The following is a 19,318-nucleotide window of genomic DNA, read 5'->3' on the forward strand; positions in this document are numbered from 1 at the left end:
ATCTTAATATAATTCACTACACAATCTAAAAAAACTACGTACCAGCGGTCTACATGCAAAGTTGAGAAGGTCCGATGAGCTGCCTCTCGAGTCAAAAGCTTGAAGCCACACTGCGTATCCTTTATTCCTCTTACACACAGAAACCACACCAAAAAGTGGAAACCATACATGAGCAGGGTCCGAAAATAGGAACGCTTTAATAGAAGAGACAATTATAATTACAACTGTTGCTGAATCTAAACTACCAAAAGCTCCGAATTTCCTTAGAAAAGTTAATGCTGAAATTCTAAGAGGCTCCCCTAGCTAATGGAAGCGCACCAGAGTGAAACTTCCAACCACAGGCCTGATCGCATAATTGGCTCAAAGCCGAACCCAGCGTTTGAGAGTCATCTACATAAAAGGAGAATTGCACCCATGCCATTTACAGCACTCCCTGCGCAATCCGCCCTGCAGATAGCATGATGCCACAGTAGTACTTTTGCTTAACACTTAATCTTTAAGCAAAAATGCTGGAAATTTACCTAGACCCATTGCTGAACCACAATTAGTCACTAATCCAACATTAGAACCTCTAATCCATTTTGGTATTGGCACAATTAACATATACTGGTACATTTCCTCTGGCTGGTAAGAATGGCACACAACCGTCAAGCTCTTTCAATTGTGACAGGATTGAATAGAGGTGCCCACAACCCTCCCACTGGAACTTCATCAATAATTGAAAGGTTTGAATCAAGCAACTAAGAAAAATGTTTTTCACCAGTTATTTTTTTTGCACATCAATTTAAATCTACAAATACCTCAAATTATGAAATTTTGAATTAAAGTCCCAGACTGTACAATTTTTGAAGCTATCTTCAAGAGTTTACCAAGTGCAACAAGGCTTTGTTAACACAGTTTGAGTTCCATAAATGAACTCTACCATACAATTGAAACCTTGGAACTCAAACTTATTCTTATAATTCACTTATCAGATTGTTGTAATCCATTATTTCACATCTGCCTAGAGTACAAATCCATCTACTTACAGCTATTCGGCTGCACTTACTTTGGCTATTGTTTCCTTTTCCAAATGAGCTCTGGATCCACATGATATGGCCATGTTGTCCTGAAAGAAGAGATCAAAGTAAATGTATTTAGCTAGTTTCCCAGAACAGGATTAAAGTCAAGCAAGTAATGGCGTCATCAAGCCATATCAGTGTCAAAGCAGCTTCATAATCAGCATAGAAATCTCCCAGCAAATGTGATGCACCAGCAAATTAAATTACCCAAAATAGAAAATGTAGATTTCTTACTAAATAATCACAGGAATCAATTATGATAATAACAATTTCCTAAAAATTAAAGGGCCTAAATATTTCATTGATATGCTGGCCAGGGCATTTATTTCAACTGCACGAAACATTGTGTCTCAATTGTGCTCATAGATGCTTATTTTATTATTTGTATTTTAGAGTACTGCATTGCAGTACTTTAGACGCATCTTTCTTGGGATATATGTAAAAAGTAGAGTTTAGAATTCTGGACAGTGGGCATGGAGAGATGCTTGAAGACAATGGAGGTGGTGCCAGAATCCTTTGCATTTAAGGTACCAATTCAAAACTGTAATTTTGCATTTTAATGCCACCTAAATGCACAACTGAAAGGAAAATGTAAACCACGTCCAAATAATGTTTCTTTTGAAATTTTTCTTTTAATCACGATAATGCAGTTTGCTGCAGGTAACATTTTGCATTTCCACAGGTCAGACATTTAAACACCGGACAGAATACTCACTGGTCCCATCTGGAGGCTTCTCAAGCCAGCTTCTACTTTTTCAATGTCAGCAAACTTGGTAGCTCCATCAGCATCAGCCATTAGAACATATCTTCCTCGGCAACTCAGCACACCCTGAACAGAAATGAAAAGTTGTGGTTTATGTTAAATTATATCTACATGTATTTGACAAAATTATAAGCTCTAGAGCAGTAAGAGTGTCACAGAACATCTTTGGAGATGGGGTCAGCCTTTGTTAAATTTTTAAGTTCTATACAATGATGGCTCCATTGTAATATTTCCTAGTTGTTGCAATTTCTTTCCTAAAATGCCACACATCTGTTTTTGTTTAATGCCTTCATAAAAATATACTTAATATGCCTTCACTATAATAGCGAGAATATGTTTAGTGAATTCCATTGCATGTTAACTATGACAAAATAGGGAATTGCTCTTCAGATATTGCATGCCCTTTTCAGATTTCAGAACAATGGCAGATGGCTTCATATGTCACAGTATGTTGGGACTGCAGCATGCTGTGGCACCGGCTGTGATAGCTGCAGGCTTGCTGCATGAATCTGGCAATAAAAGATTCAGCATTCCTATAAATATAAAGGATTAGAAGTCATCTAATTGAGGTGTTTAAGATGATTTAAAGCTTTGAAAGATTCGACAGAGGAACAGTTCTGTCTGTGGGAAAGACCAGAATAAAGGCGCATTGCTTTAAAATAACAGCTGGATCATTTCAAGGTGATGTCAGGAAAGCATTTCTTGACAAATGTTGGTGGAAATTTAGAATTCTCTTCCCCAGCAAATCTGTTGAGACTGGGGGTCAATTGAAAATTTAAAAGCTCAAGATTTATTGTTTTTTGTTAGGTAAAAGTATGAAGGGACGTGGAACCAAGGCAGGCGAATGAGATGCAGATCAGACATGAATCGTGGCAAAGGGCAGAGGGGCTGAATGGCCTGCATTTGATTCTATGTTCCTTTCCCAATTGCAATATCAAAACTAAATTAAGGAGCAGAAATTAATTGCATCTTCACTGGAAACCACCTCTTTAATCTCGATGTTTAATTTGGCTCCAATGTCTAACACTATTCATTAAATTAAAGATGTACAAATTACCATCAATTGCAATGTACAAATCATATATAGAGGTGCTAGATGTATGGATATAAATGGTTACATGGAATTATTTTGAAGATGACTTATCTTTAGAGTCCTGGCCAGTATTCATCCTTCAATCAACATCACATTGCTGCTTGTGGGAGTCTGCTGTATGCACATTACTGCTTTTCCTATGCTTTAACAGCGACTACATTTCAAAAATAAATTTACTATAAAGCACTTTGAGATGTGGGATGGTCATGAAAAGCACTATATAAATGCGTAATTTTTTTCCATTTAACTTCTGGTCACAAAAGGATCTGGCTGTAGTGTGTTTTAAAAAAAAAACTTACCATTTTAATAGCTCCACCTTTCCCACGATTTTTCACTAATGTTAGCACGCGGACCTTATCAGGTCCACGTGTCTTGGAATAATTCAGTGCAACCTATAATAAATAGATTTAAACATTATATATGCAAGAAAATTAATATAAAATTTAGCTCATCTGCAAAAAACACCTCAATGTCAAGGTAAGCTACCTGGCAAAACTTTCACATATAACTCTAATAATACCTTCGCTGCCAGAGATGCAAACTTTTGCTGACAGAATCCCAATTCACCATCATGTGCAAAATTTCACAATGGCTTTAACTTGACTGACAAACAGTTTAAAGTTGAAATGCAACTGTCAGCAACTTAATTCATTGTTACTGGCTTTAGAGGACCATTTATAGTGTCTCTCCAATAATGAGCGAGTTATTTCACTTCACGGCGGTTATGTCAGAATTCTGGGTTCTAATCATTGGTGTTGTTTATCTCAGTTTTAATAATGAAACACTGAAGTATAAGGCAGGATCACGTATTGGCTATATTGAAGCTTGACTTGTTTTTAACTCATGGGATTATGCACATGAACAATTGCTGTAGTCAGCAAACTTTCCACAATGGTCAATCACACGTGTTATCCACTCCTTCAAAAAGCACTGGCTCTTTCCCAAAAAGACCCATACAGCGTGAGAAATCTGTCTTTTATTAAAAATATGCTTACATTTCACAGACATTAATGGCAAGGGGAGATGAGTAAATATGTGGTTTCATCAAATCTTCTAGGCTCAGATAATTTATTGTTTAAATAATTTGCTATTTTAATGATTTTCCTTGCTCTTATCCTGGCCCAGTACATTCTTAAAAGCTATTCATTCTCCAGCTCTGATCAAAGGTAATCAAGGTGAAACATTAACACTGTTTCTCTCTCCACAGAAGCTGCCCGACTTGGAGTATTCCCAATATTCGCATTGTTTTATTTTATGGTTCAAGACAATTAAGGGTAACTAAAGCCATTGCCACTAATGTCAGAAGGTTATTATAATAAAGGATTGCAAACAGGTGTTTCTGCCAATCCCCTGGATAAAAATTACATTTGAACTATGAAGCATCTGCTTTTTCAACTTGATTGTTTAATATTTGATTATTCCATTAAAATATTTAAATAATACATATTTGGCAATTCAATCACAGCTCGACAATGACCAACAGATACAAACCATATTGGTTCCACGTTCACTACAGGCAGTTTCATCAGTAAAATAGAATGCATTTGACATTTTCCATTAAAAAATGTTTTAATTCAGCTGAACTACAAATTTTGACTGATGTATAGTCGCCATGCAACTAATTCAGGACACAGCCCACTTCAGAAAAGACATTGCTGAAGGCTCGATATCGACTGGGATGGGGAGCTCATTTAAAAAAAAATAGCTGGATACAATTGTTGCTGACCTTTATAGAACAAAACATTTCACGTGCGGTTCCCTTTTAGCAGTAAATTATCAAAGAGCATCTCTGTAGGAAGATGTGAATTTAGAACAAACCGTCAACAGGCAGAAATAGGATGGCTGGTTTCAAAAACATTTGCATTGGTCCACAATTTTAGAAAATAAGAGAGAGAACTAAAGTTACACGCTTGGTATAAATCTTAAGTACATTGCAACAAAAACTGCCATAAGCACTTGTGGATTTGTTTTGGAGATTGCTTACCTTGGTTGTTTCATCTTTGCTGCCATCATCGACCACAATCACTTCATAGGTAAATGAGGAGTTTTTGCTCTGCAAAGATGGATTAAATGGTAAAGTTTTTTTAGCTTTTATATTTGAAAGTGCAAAATATTACACATCAATGCTGGAAGATTTACATGATGTGAAAAGGAATTGGGTATGTATTTAAAATAGACCAAAACTGTAGTTAGGATGCCTGTTATAACCCTCAAGTACACCAAGTACTTTATTTTTGGCAAAAACTGCTGAAAACACTCCCATAGATTTGCCTTAGTGATTTCTTACTCTGTTGTCTTGAAATGAGGAACAGGATGGGTGGGGTGGCAGGAACAAAGGAAAGTTGTTACCTTACTGGGAGTTTAAAAAATATATATATATATTTTGAGGTCCAAACTTCAAGGGGGAGATAGGTGTCAAATTTCAAATGCACAAATAGAGAAACTAGTGCAAAGGGTAGGTCCGGAGAGGAATGTCTAATATGTGTATAGAAAAACACTCTCAATCAATACGTCTCCAGTTTACCAAAGGAAGAAGCATTTTTGGGGATCTGCTGCTGGGAGATGACATAGGTTAAGTGGAATGTTTTACAGTAGAATATCAACCAGCTAACAGTGACTACAACATAATTCAGTTTAAATTGACACTAGAGAAAGATCAGTAAACATCCAAGGTAAAACGCACAACCAGGGAAGAACTAATTTCAGTGATCTAAGGCGGAATCTAGCACAGCCAGATTGGAAAAGAGGAACGCAGGGTAAAGTACTAATGGCTCATTTCAGGAAAATATGTTTTAGATACAAGCTAGACATTTTCATTTGAAAGAAAATATAGGGGATGGCATTTAACAGGAAATTAGAGATACATGTAACAAGGGTGCTACAGTAATCAGGGGTGACTTTAATTTGGGCAACCAAATACTCTGGCAACTTAATTCTTGGAAACATGTACTAGCTTTTTTTTTAAGACCAGTGCATCAAGGAACCAACTAGAGGACAGGCTATCCTAGAATTGGTGTTATGGAACGGGAAGTGGTCAATTCATAATCTTGTTGTGCGAGTCTTTAACAGGACAGAGAACATAACATGACAGAATTCTTCATTAGGATGGAAAGTAATTTGGGTCGAAGACCCAAAGTTTGAAACAAGGGTCCTAAATCTAAACAAAGGAAACTATGAAGGTCTAAGAGGTGAGTTGGCTATGATAGATTGGGGAACTTCATTAAAAGGCATGGTGGTGGATAGGCAATGACTAATAGTTAAGGAACAACTGCGTGCACTGCAACAGCTATACATTCCTTTATCGTGCAAAAGCACAACAGGAAAAGCAGTCAAAACATGGATAACGAAAGAAATTAAGGATAGTATTAAATCCAAAGAAGAGTCATATAAAGTTGCTCAAAAAAGTAGCAAGCCCGAGGATTGGGAGCAGTTTAGAATTCAGCAAAGCAGCACCAAGAGATTGAATTGAGAGGGGAAAGCAGAACATAAGAGTAAAGAGTAAGCATGAGAGGAATCATAAAAGCTTCTAAAAAGAAAGAAATTAGTAGACCGCTTCCAGTCTGAAATGGGAGAATTGATAATGGAGAACAAGGAAATTGCAAAGCAATTAAACAACTACTTTAGTTCTGTCTTCACTGAAAGGCTAAGGAACACAAGAGTCTGGTGAGGATGACAAATGTAAGGACATTAGTTAAAAAAAAGTGCTGGAAAAATTAATTGGACTGAAAGCTGATAAATCCCCAGAGCCTGGCAAGACAAGTGCTTTCAACAGAAAAAAAACTATCACCTCTGGACAATGGGTGAATACAGTAAGAAGTTTAACAACACCAGGTTAAAGTCCAACAGGTTTATTTGGTAGCAAAAGCCACACAAGCTTTCGAGGCTCTAAGCCCCTTCTTCAGGTGAGTCAGGTGAGTCACTCACCTGAAGAAGGGGCTTAGAGCCTCGAAAGCTTGTGTGGCTTTTGCTACCAAATAAACCTGTTGTTTAACCTGGTGTTGTTAAACTTCTTACTGTGTTTACCCCAGTCCAACGCCGGCATCTCCACATCAATGGGTGAATAACCAGAGGTCGATGATTCAAAATAATTGGCAAAAGATAAAGAAGGGAGAGGAGGACAATATTTTTCATTGAGAGCTGGAAGGGATCTGGAACACTCCATACCTGAAAAGGTGATGGAAGCTGATTCTTTAAATAATTTTAAAAGAGCATTAGACAGGATCCTCTAGGAGAAGGAACACAAAAGTTATGAACAGTGAGCAGGGATGCAGGATTAGGCATGACTTTTCTAAGAGCCAGTACAGGCATGATGGGCCAAATGGTGCAAATTTCTTTGATTTAAAAATGTTATAAAAGAATATTGGGAAAGGACAGGAGAATGGCAAAATAGTGAATAGTTCCAAGTGAAGAATTACCATAATGGACCCAATGGTTTCCTGTCATGCTGTAACATATATGTTTATCTCTATAGAGAGGAAAAAGCATTAAATTTGGGATGGCCAAGTCATTTCATTAGGAGTCCAGTTCCTTGTAGTAGCCATATGATGACACAGATCTCTTCCCATCTCCTCCATCTAACTAATTACAAAATTTAACTCTTAAAACAACAGACTGTTTCCGATCAAGTGTTATAAGCTATTACGGTGGTGGTTTACGAGGTAGCAGCAAGGCATTCACTGGAAAGGACCCTTACATAGTTTAACTGACTGTCTTAAAAGCCAAGCCAATAATATGGAAGCCTGAGGGGAGCTGTGCCATCTGTAACACCAACTCCTGCTTTCATGAAATCGCTATGGGCCATTAGGTACTCACTCGTTTGATTCAAAGCTTCAAATGATTCACCTGGTACTTTTAATTAAGATGAAGTTCTATATTTTTGCTGTCTGACTGCACTTTTTCAGCCAAGAACTAGCCTCACTGAAACACAAAAGTTTCAGCAGGGCTGAACACGGCCAATTTTCGTTTTTCAAGATCACTTTCCATTGCCTTGTTCTATTGACAAACAATTTTTTTTTTACTTTCAGGTTCTGTGTATTCAGTTCTTTAGTGTTCAGTTTTTTAAAGTTGGACAATAATTCACTTCATAAAATTATTGGCCTTTATTCAAATCAGTATTCATTAGAACAATCGCATTAAAGGCAATGACATAAAGGTACTTCTCAAAATATAATGAGGAAGTATAAGGTAGGTGACCACACTAAGGCAGTCAAAATGCAAAATTGAATTCTGTCATTACAATTGGATTTCTTTTTAAAAAATTATGAAGCTTTTCATTTAATACAAAGCCTTGCATACTTTAGCTAGTGGAAGATAATTTGGGGGGGGGGGGGGGGGGGGAGAGGGGGGCGGTGCTTCTAGGATACCATTTTGCATTATGACACTGCCACCTACTGTTTATAGCTTATAGTAAGAAGTCTCACAACACCAGTTTAAAGTCCAACAGGTTTATTTGTTAGCAAAAGCCACTAGCTTTTGCTACCAAATAAACCTGTTGGACTTTAACCTGGTGTTGTGAGACTTCTTACTGTGTTTACCCCAGTCCAACGCCAGCATCTCCACATTATAGCTTATAGCACATAGCTATCCTATTAAATGGTGACAAGAGTTTGAATCTGACTGCCCTTCTTCAAGCCGAAATATTAATTGCATTTTGATATTCAAACTCGCATGCATTCTGTTTGTCACTGGGTTTTTTTATACCAGCTGTTCCATTTGAAATGACACAGATTGGGTGGGAAACAAATGGGCAATTTTCTGGTGTGCACCATGTCACTTGTTCAGACTGCATTTTTGAAACTATCACAGGTGAATGACGTGGGTGATACTTTATGATTATGCTATTCAAGATTTTTAATTTACTGAAATGTTTGCCAAGATCTCCATATAGGCAGCACGGTAGTACAGTGGTTAGCACTGCTGCCTCACAGCTCCAAGGACCTGGGTTCGATTCCTGGCTTGGGTCATTGTCTGTGTGGAGTTTGCACATTCTCCCCATGTCTGCGTGGGTTTCCTCCGGTTTCCTCCCACAGTCCAAAGATGCGCGGGTTAGTTTGATTGGCCATACTAAATTGCCCCTTAGTGCCCTGGGATGTGTAGGTTAAAGGGATTAGTGGGGTAAATGTGTGGGGTAGTGGGAAAAAGCCGAGGTGGGATTGTTCTCGGTGCAGACCCGATGGGCCGAATGGCCTCCTTCTGCACTGTAGGGTTATGATTTCTATGAAAATAATTACAAGTGTGTTTGCAGAATGCAATGACTCAAGCTGCAGTACACGCAGCAGTGCAAACCTTCCCTGGTAGTCAAAGCAGCGGTTATTCGGAGGTGTGGCTTCAGAACACACTTTCTAAAGGAGCTTTGTTTCCTGGCTAGAATTCCCATTAACAGTGATGCTTCCCCGCCTCAGTAAAAGGTAACATTTAATATATTCTACCATTCTAAAGAGAAAACAAAACTGAGAAATGCTATGCAATCACCATTCAAAATCACAAAGAAAACAAATGATGTTAGAATAAATAATCAATACCTGTCTTTGTTCCAAATATTCTAATGCCTCTTCCATCATCAGAGGTACTGAAATTAGGAGGGGAAATAATTGAAGCCAGCAATATTTAGACCATGACTAAAGTTTATGTTTTACATGATTTCTGTGTAATAAAGTCAGTGGAGCGCTGCATTTTAGCCCAAAATCAGATAATTTTATCACTCTTATTGGAAACTACCAGCATTGCTTCACTGAACACAAAAATAATGTAGCAGTCCAAATTAAAATGAACCGCTCTGTGGGAAGAAAAATGCCAGGAATCATTATCTGATTAAGCTGACCCAGTGGAATGGCATCATCAGTCAGGGTGGATCTAGGAGAATACATAATACGGATCAGCCTGTAAAGAAGGAAGCTTCATGAAAAAAGAAGCTTGAACTGAGATTTTTTTCTCAATTGAAGGATGCACTTTTGGTCTTAACATTACAATTTAAAATACTTAAAGTAATTCTAGTCAAATTGGTTGTCTACATTTCAGGCGCAATTGTAAAGAACAAAACAAGTTCATCACACCGGCATTAAGCACAGAATAAATACATTTTAATCATTCTGATGAATAATAGGCTCTGGGTAGCTGAATGCATTAAGACCATTATTCTTTTCAGCTAAGTACAAAGTGCAACACCTTTAATACTGGAGTACCCAGCATAGATTTTGCACTCAAATCTCTGGAATGGAATTTGAACCCACAATGTCCAACTCAAGAGGAAAGAGTGCTACCCACTGTGCCATGGTTGACACCAAATTATTTCCATCTTCAGGAGATTATATTTGTAAAGATGTGAGTCTGTATCTTCCGAAAGCCTGAGCAGTGTATCAGAATCGCTGTTAAGAAAACTGGTCAGTCATGACCTTGCCAAGAATTGCTAAAATTGAAAAACATTTGTCAGTAAAACTTACATCTTTCTTCTTCATTATAAGAGGGGACAATTACGGACAGTTCTATCGTGGGCCGGTCATGAATGCTGGGGAACAATTCCTTCTCAGAATGTAGACTCCTGAAGAATTTTTCATTCTCTCCAAGAGTGAGGTTTGGCATTTTTATGGCAGTCACATGTGCAATGAACACCAGCTATAAAAGACAAAAAAAAAAATCAGGTTGTAAAACATACTATGTTACATTATAGGGGGGATTTTATTAATAACTTACACCTTAAATCAATATGGTTCTTAAACGATTAATAAAACCTGGTTTTAAGTAGACAATTCCTTATCATGGTTATGTTTCAAGTTTTTTTTATTCATTCGTGGGATATGGGCATCACTGGCTGGCCAGCAGTTATTGCCCACCCCTAGTTGCCATTGAGGGGTGGTGGCGAGCTGCCGCCTTGAATCACTGCAGTCCATGTGCTGTGAGTTGACCCACAATGCCGTTAGGGAGAGAATTCTAGTATTTTGACCCAGCGACTGCAAAGGAACGGTGATGTATTTCCAAGTCAGGATGGCGAGTGGCTTGGAGGGGGACTTGCAGGTGGTGCTGTTCCCATGTATCTGCTGCCCTTGTCCTTCTAGATGGAAGTGGTCACGGGTTTGGAAAGTGCTGTCTAAGGATCTTTGGTGAATTGCTGCAGTGCATCTTGTAGATAAGTACACACTGCTGCTACTGAGCATCGGTGGTGCAGGGAGTGGATGTGGCGCCAATCAAGTGGGCTGCTTTGTCCTGGATGGTGTCAAGCAGAGTATTGTTGGAGCTGCATTCATCCAGGTAAGTCGGGAGTATTCCATCACATTCCTGACTTATCCCTTGTAGATGGTGGATAGGCTTTGTGGAGTCAGGTGGTGAGTTACTCGCCGCAGTATTCCTAGCCTCTGACCTGCTCTTATAGCCACTGTGTTTATGTGGCGAGTCTAGTTGAGCTTCTGGTCAATGGTAACCTCAAGGATGTTGACAGTGGAGGATTCAGTGAAGGTAACACCATGGAATGTCAAGGGGCGGTGGTTAGTGTGTCTTTTATTGGTGACAGTCATTGCCTGGCACTTGTGTGGAGTGAATATTACTTGCTACTTGTCAGCTCAAGCCTGGATATTGTCCAGATCTTGTTGCATTTGAACATGGACCGCTTCAGTATGAGATGTCGCGAATGGTGCTGAACATTGTGCAGTCATCGGCGAACATCCCCACTGATGGAGGGAAGGTCATTGATGAAGCAGCTGAAGATGGTTGGACACTACCCTGAGGGACTCCTGCAGAGATGTCCTTGGGCTGAGAAGACTGCCCTCCACAACCACAACCATCTTCCTATGTGCTAGGTATGACTCCACCCAGCGGAGAGTTTGCCCCGAATACCCATTGATTTCAGTTTTGCTAAGGCTCCTTGATGCCACATTCGGTCGAATGCAGCCTTGATGTCAAGGACTGTGACTCTCTCCTCACCTCTGGAATTCAGCTTTTTTGTCCATGTTTGAACCAAGGCTGAAATGAGATCAGGAGCTGAGTGACCCTGGCGAAACCCAAACTGGATGTCACTGAGCAGGTTATTGCTGAGCAGGTGCTGCTTGATAACAATGTTGATGGCCCCTTCCATCACTTTACTGATGATCGACAGTAAACTGATTGGACGGTTATTGGCCGGGTTGAATTTGTCCTCCTTTTTGTGTACAGGACACACTTGGGCAATTTTCCACATTGTCGGGTAGATGTCAGTGTTGTAACTGTACTGGGAGAGCTTGGCTAGGGGAGCGGCAAGTTCTGGACCACAAGTCTTCAGTACTATTGCCGTAATATTATCAGGGCCCATTGCCTTTGCAGTATCCAGCATCTCCAACCATTTCTTGATATCACTCTCTGGGGAAGAGGGTCCCAAAGATTTGAACATATACCTCCACATCACACCAAATCACCTACCCATCAACACCCCCTGCACCACCATTCTCTCTCTCCTCCTCCGCACCCCACGCCCCCACACACACTCACAGCATGGCTGTTCCTGAACTCCCATTAAAATTATACCATTAAGTTTATATTGCTTCTCCTCATTCTTCCTACCAAAATGAATCTGTTCATATTTATCTTCAATAAATGTCATTTGCCACAGGTCTGCTCATTTCAGCAGTCTGTTTATGTCCTTCTGAAGTCTGGAATCTTTGAAATGATTCCCCTTAAAGCAAAGACAGGATCATTGATATATATCAAAAGGGTCAGTGGTCCCAGTAATGACCCACGTGAGACACCGCTATACTTCTCTCCAGTCTGAAAAACAGCCACTCGCTGCTTCCCAGTACCTTAATTAATTCTGTATTCAATGTAGCCACTGCCCCTTTAATCCCAACGAAGTTCAATTTTGCCAACTACTGGGCTTTTTAATCAAATGCCTATTGAGAATTCATCTACATATCAACTGCACTATCATTGTCAACTATCCATTACTTCAACAAGGAGCTCAATCAAGTTTGTCAACATGATTTGCCTTCAACAAATCCATGTGTATATTTGTCATACTAACAATTAATTTATAATGGCAAGACAAAAGCAAAACGTTGGAAGACGCTGGATATCTGAAATAAAAACAGAATTTGCTGGAAGTAATCAGCAGGTCAGGCAGCATCTGTGGAAAGAGGAAAAGACACCAGACTTTCATTGTAAAGGGAGATGATCAAATTCAGTGTTCCTATTAAGCCAAGAGGGTTTGCAAGAGGGCTTCATTATTGTACATAATGGTATAAGTATCATAATAATTTGTACCAGAATGTATAATACTTAATTTCTTGAGCGTTTATAGTCAGCACCCCATATAACTTCCCTGCCAAGGAGACACCTCCGGCCAAAAGGTTTGGCCATGACTGTGCTAAACTATTCCTTCAACTATCTTTCTACTATTTATGTTTATAAAAGACTTCTAGTTTTCCTTATCTGCTAACCTACTCTCATATACATTTAGTGATTATTTATCAAAATTCGTTGGATTCTGGGGTAGTGCTGGCGGATTGGAATACGGCTAATGTTACGCCGCTGTTTAAAAAAGGAAATAGACAAAAGGCGGGGAACTACAGGCCGGTTAGCTTAACGTCTGTAGTTGGGAAAATGCTGGAATCCATCATTAAAGAAGAAATAGCAGGCCATCTGGATAAGAATGGTTCGATTAAGCAGACGCAGCATGGATTCATGAGGGGAAAGTCATGCTTGACGAACTTGTTGGATTTTTATGAAGATGTGACTAGTGCGGTTGATGGAGGGGAACCAGTGGATGCGGTGTTTTTGGATTTCCAGAAGGCGTTTGATAAGGTGCCTCACAAAAGGTTGCTGAAGATGATTGGGTCACACGGAGTTGGGGGTAGGGTGTTAGCATGGATTGGGGATTGGCTATCCGACAGGAAGCAGAGAGTCGGAATAAATGGGTGCTTTTCTGGTTGGCAGATGGTAACTAATGGCGTGCCGCAGGGATCGGTCCTGGGGCCTCATTTACCATTTATATAGATGATCTGGAGGAGGGGACTGAGTGTAGGGTAACAAAGTTTGCAGATGACACAAAGATAAGTGGAAAAGTGAATTGTGTGGAGGGCGTAGAGGTCTGCAGAGAGATTTGGACAGGCTGAGTGAGTGGGCAAAGATCTGGCAGATGGAGTATAACGTTAACAAATGCGAGGTTATTCACTTTGGAAGAAATAATAGCAAATTGGATTATCTAAATGGAAAGAAATTACAACATGCTGCTGTGCAGAGGGACCTGGGGGTCCTTGTGCATGAGACGCAAAAACCCAGTCTGCAGGTGCAACAGGTGATCAAGAAGGCAAATGGGATGTTGGCCTATATCGCAAGGGGGATAGAATATAAAAGCAGAGATGTCTTGCTGCATCTGTACAGGGCATTGGTGAGGCCGCAGCTGGAATACTGTGTGCAATATTGGTCCCCTTATTTGCGGAAGGATATATTGGCCTTGGAGGGAGTGCAGAGAAGGTTCACCAGGTTGATACCAGAGATGTGGGGTGTTGATTATGAGGAGAGACTGAGCAGATTGGGTTTGTATTCATTGGAATTTAGAAGGCTGAGGGGGGATCTTATAGAGACCTATAAGATAATGAAGGGGCTGGATAGGGTAGAGATGGAGAGATTCTTTCCACTTAGAAAGGAAACTAGAACTAGAGGGCACAGCCTCAAAATAAAGGGGGGGCTCAGTTTAGGACAGAGTTGAGGAGGAACTTCTTCTCTCAGAGGGTGGTGAATCTCTGGAATTCTCTGCCCACTGAAGTGGTGGAGGCTACCTCATTGAATATGTTTAAATCACGGATAGATGGATTCCTGATCGGTAAGGGAATTAGGGGTTATAGGGATCATGCGGGTAAGTGGAACTGATCCACTTCAGATCAGCCATGATCTTATTGAATGGCGGGGCAGGCTCGAGGGGCTAGATGGCCTACTCCTGCTCCTATTTCTTATGTTCTTATGTCCCTCAAATCCTTGATCAATTCTTTGTGAAGAGTCTACCTGACCAATAAAAAGAAAAACTTGCATTTAAAAAGTGCTTTCCACGACCACTGAATTGCTTATCGCATCTTGCAGCCAATGAAGTACTTTTGAAGTGTAGTTACTGTTGTAAGTTAAGAAACACGGCAGCCAATTTGCACACAAGCCTCCACAAACAGCAGTTTCATAATGATCAGATAATTTGTCTTTGCGATGTTGATTTGGGGAGAAAATAGGCCAGGGCACCAAGGATAGCTCCCCTGTTCTTCTTCAAAATAATGCTATGGGATCTTTTACATCCATCCAAGCAATCAGATGTGACAACAGTTAACTGTCTCATCCAGAAGATGCCACCTTCAAAAGTACAGCACTCCTTCCATATTGTAATGGAGTGTTAGTCTTGATTTTTCTGTTCAAGCCCTGGAGTGGAACTCGGAACTGTGAACCTTGTGAATAGAAGTGAGAGTGCTACCAACAGAGCTACGGTTGACACACAATTTGGTTTCTTGAGGTGGTTACTGGCACGGTGGATAAAGGGGTCTCTAAGGATATTGTCTGTATGGACTATCCGAAGACAGGTGATATATTTCTAGATAAAAGATTAACAAAAGTGAAAGTGCACAAAATTAGAGGTAACTTTGTGACATTGGCTGGCGATTGGTTGGGAAATAGGATACAGAGGTTGGAAAAGAAGGTAAAAAGGCTATATATTCAGATTGTGACAAGTAGTGTTCTCCATGGGATCTGCTGTGGGACCTCACTATTTCACCATACCTATTCATGGCCTGGATGAAAGAATAGAGAATTATATCCAGTTTCCAGATTAACCTAACCAGGGGTATATAGTGCTACAGGTGAAGAAAGTTGCAAGGAGACATTGGCAGATTAAGTGAGCGGGCAAAACTGTACAAATGTGAGGTCACCCACTTAAAACTTAAATATAAATGAGTATTTTCCAAATGGTGAGACACTAGAAGTAATGAAGTAATAATACTGAAGATTTGTGCTCCAAAACATGCTGTGTCCTTAGCCAAGCTGTTCTAGTGCAGATCCAACATAGGCATCTATCCGGCAATGTGGAAAATTGCCCAGGTTTTGTCAAAGGGAAATCATATTTAACCAATTTATTGGAGTTCTTTGAAGGACTCACGTGTTGTGCACAAAGGGGAACTGGTGGTTGTATTGTACATAAATTTCAGGGAGGCATTTGATAAGGTGCCACTTCAATGATTATGGAAAATAAAAGCTCATGGAGGTAACGTGTTGGCATTGATTGAAGATTGGCTAACTAATAGGAAACTGAGAGTAGTCATAAATAGGTCTTTTTCTGGTGTGCAGGATGTAACAAGTGGTGTGTCACAGGAATCGGTGCTGGGGTCTCAACTTTTTACAATTTATATAAATGGCTTAGATGAAGGGACCAAAGATGTAGTTGCAAAATTTGCTGATGACACAAAATAAGTAGGAAAGTAAGTTGTGAAAAGGACATAAGGAGGCTACAAAGGGACAGATTGGTGAAGTGAGCGGACAAAAATCTGTCATACGGAGTATAATGTGAACAAATGGGAAATTGTCCACTTTAGCAGCATATTATCTAAATGGTGAGAGATTGCAGAGCTCTGAGAGTCAGAGGGATCTGGGTGTCATAATGTATAAATCACAAAATACTGGTATACAAGTACAGCAAGTAATTAGGAAAACGAATATAATGTTATTGTTTGTGGGGGTAATTGAATACAAATGTAGGGAGGTTATGTTTCAGTTGTACAGGGCACTGGTGATACCAGATCTGGAGTACCATGTACATACAGTATAAGTTTAAGATGTAAATGCATCTTAGAAGTAGTTTAGAGAAGATTTACTCAACTAATACCAGGAATGGGGTGAGGAGAGGATGGAGGCAGAAAGGAAATTGGAGCCAAGACCACAACCTGGTCAGCTTGATCTTACTGAATGATAGAGCAGATTTGAAGGGCCAAATGGCCTACTCCTGCTCCTACGTTCCTATATAAATACTGTGGCTACAAGAGAAGGTCAGAGTTTGGGAATTCCGTGGGGAGAATTCACTTCCTGTCTTCATAAAGCCTGCCCACCACCTATAAGGCACAAGTCAGGGTGATGGAATACTCTCCACTTGTTTAGATGAGTGCAGCTACAACAATACTCAAAAAGCTTGACACCATCCACGACAAAGCATCCCATCTTACTTGTAACCCACCCACCTTCAACATCTACGCCCTTCACCACTGATGCATAGTGACAGCAGTGTGTATCATCTACATGGTGTACTGCAGCACACATAACCTCCCTTGACGGGGCACGGTAGCACAGTGGTTAGCACTGCTGCTTCACAGCTCCAGGGACCTGGGTTCGATTCCCGGCTTGGGTCACTGTCTGTGTGGAGTTTGCACATTCTCCTCGTGTTTGTGTGGGTTTCCTCCGGGTGCTCCGGTTTCCTCCCACAGTCCAAAGATGTGCGGGTTAGGTTGATTGGCCATGCTAAAAATTGCCCTTAGTGTCCTGAGATGCATAGGTTAGAGGGATTAGTGGGTAAATATGTAGGGATATGGGGGTAGGGCCTGGGTGGGATTGTGGTCGGTGCAGGCTCGATGGGCCGAATGGCCTCTTTCTGTACTGCAGGGTTTCTATGATTCTATGATTCTTGACAGCATCTGCAAAACCCACAAACTCAAACAGCTAGAAGGACAAGGACAGCTGACACACAAGAACACTATCACCTGTAAGTTCCCATCCAAGCCACACACCATTCTGCCTCAGTACTATATTGCCACTCCTTCACTGTCGCTTGGTCAAAATCCTGGAACGTCTTCTCTAACAGCATTGAGTGTACCCACAGTGGTTCAAGAATGTGGTTCAGTACTATCTTCTGAAGGATAACTGGAGTGGCCAATAAATGCTGTCAAAGAATAAAAGAGGAGCAAGAGATTTGGGAGTCCAAGTACAGAAATCATTTAAAAATTTGCGGACAGAAAAAGCAATCGTGAAAGACAATTCTGGAATTAAAAATTTCCAGGCTGGAAAAAAGAAAAGGTCAGAATGAAACTCATGGTGGTTAAGGATCATTTCTAACTGATTCCTGAGAGAGATGAACGTCTGAGTAAAGGATAGTTTAACATATGCCTGTTGGTTTTTTTTTTAGCTGTATTAAAACTTCCATCGTGCTTTAAAGAATAAGCTGCCCACAAAAATGGTGCTTTTAGTCTGTTTGCTGCAGAAATGCTTCAGCCAGTTAGAGCTTTAGTTGCATGCAGTTGTGGAGTGTATGTAGGACACTATATCTCAGGAAGGGTAGCTAGGCATTTGAGGAAGTACAGTGCAGATTCCCCAGAACAAATTCAGGTCTTAAAAAGTTAAATTATGCATAAAGTTGGTTTGTATTTCCTCGAGTACAGAAGATAGAGGAGGATTCGACAGTGCAGATGACAAAATGATTCCCTCCATGGAAGCCAATAAAATTCCCTAATTGAAGCTAAGCCAATTAATATAGAACTCGGGAATCACTTTTTCACACAAAGGTATTAGGGATCTGGAACTCTTTCCCATAAAAGGCCGTGGATGCTAAATCAATTGAAATGTTAAAGTCAGGTAGATGTTTGTTGGGGATAAAGAAAGATGGAGCTAATGCAGGTAACTGGTGATCAGCCAATGATCTAACTGGATGATGAGCAACTCCACAAACCCTGTTCCCACCTTTGAAAGCATTTCCAAACCCGTTCCTCTACTACCTAGAAGAAAAAGGGCAGCAGGCTCATGGGTATAGCAGCATCTGCACAATCTCCTCCAAGTCACAAACCTGACTTGCAGAGTCCTGAAATGTTAACTCTGTCCCATCTCCACAGATGCTGCCAGACCCGAGTACAGTAATTTCAGTATTTCCTGTTTTTATTTCAAATTTCCAGCATTTGGAGTACTTTGTTAGAAGGAATAACAGAAATAATTTGGATCAAAATCCTGGAACACCCTCCCTAAGAGCACTTTCAGTATATCTGCACCAGCTGGACTGTAGCAGCGCAATAAAATTAGTGTTGGGGAATACATTCTGGTGTTGCTGGTGGCATCCACATCCTATGCAAGAATAAAAAATGAGCATCTCTGAACAAACATACATAGATGGAGAGGAAGAGGGGCTTAGCGTAGGAATTTCAGACAGATTTAAGCAGCTGATGGTAGGATTAAGGGCAGGGGTTGTGTGAGGGGCTAGGAACAGAGGAAGGGAGAGTTTTCTGGAGAAAGGCAGTGCACATATGAAAGCTAGAAATTAGAGATAGAGGCCACAAAGAACTCAGGTACAAGAGAGATGTTTTAAAATTTAAGGCATGGGGGGACGACGACAAGCTAATATAAATATGTACAGACTAAAATATTGCTACTTAACCAAATAATTGTTGTCCTTACTAATAGCAAGGACAATAACTATTTGGTACGAGTAGCAATATTTTT

At 40.2% G+C, this 19,318-nt stretch overlaps 1 protein-coding gene across 2 annotated transcripts in view; it reads right to left on the reverse strand.

Annotated features, from left to right (window-relative positions):
• alg5 (ALG5 dolichyl-phosphate beta-glucosyltransferase) overlaps window positions 1–19,318 on the reverse strand; it is a 36,566-nt gene that overhangs the window by 10,784 nt on the left and 6,464 nt on the right. The window contains exons 1-8 of one of the 2 annotated variants that reach the window (XM_078222272.1): window positions 17,596–17,774; window positions 10,357–10,528; window positions 9,439–9,485; window positions 4,902–4,970; window positions 3,217–3,309; window positions 1,777–1,890; window positions 1,049–1,108; window positions 43–194 (exon numbers count right to left, since the gene is read on the reverse strand). In XM_078222272.1, the coding sequence (XP_078078398.1) occupies window positions 43–194; window positions 1,049–1,108; window positions 1,777–1,890; window positions 3,217–3,309; window positions 4,902–4,970; window positions 9,439–9,485; window positions 10,357–10,528; window positions 17,596–17,625 (737 nt within the window). In that variant the 5' untranslated portion in view covers window positions 17,626–17,774. Of the gene's footprint in view, window positions 1–42; window positions 195–1,048; window positions 1,109–1,776; window positions 1,891–3,216; window positions 3,310–4,901; window positions 4,971–9,438; window positions 9,486–10,356; window positions 10,529–17,595; window positions 17,775–19,318 lie in introns of those variants that run through there. The other variant, XM_078222271.1, reaches the window with a different exon arrangement.

Source organism: Mustelus asterias, chromosome 10 (genome assembly GCF_964213995.1).
Source record: "Mustelus asterias chromosome 10, sMusAst1.hap1.1, whole genome shotgun sequence".
NCBI classification, from domain to species: domain Eukaryota; kingdom Metazoa; phylum Chordata; class Chondrichthyes; order Carcharhiniformes; family Triakidae; genus Mustelus; species Mustelus asterias.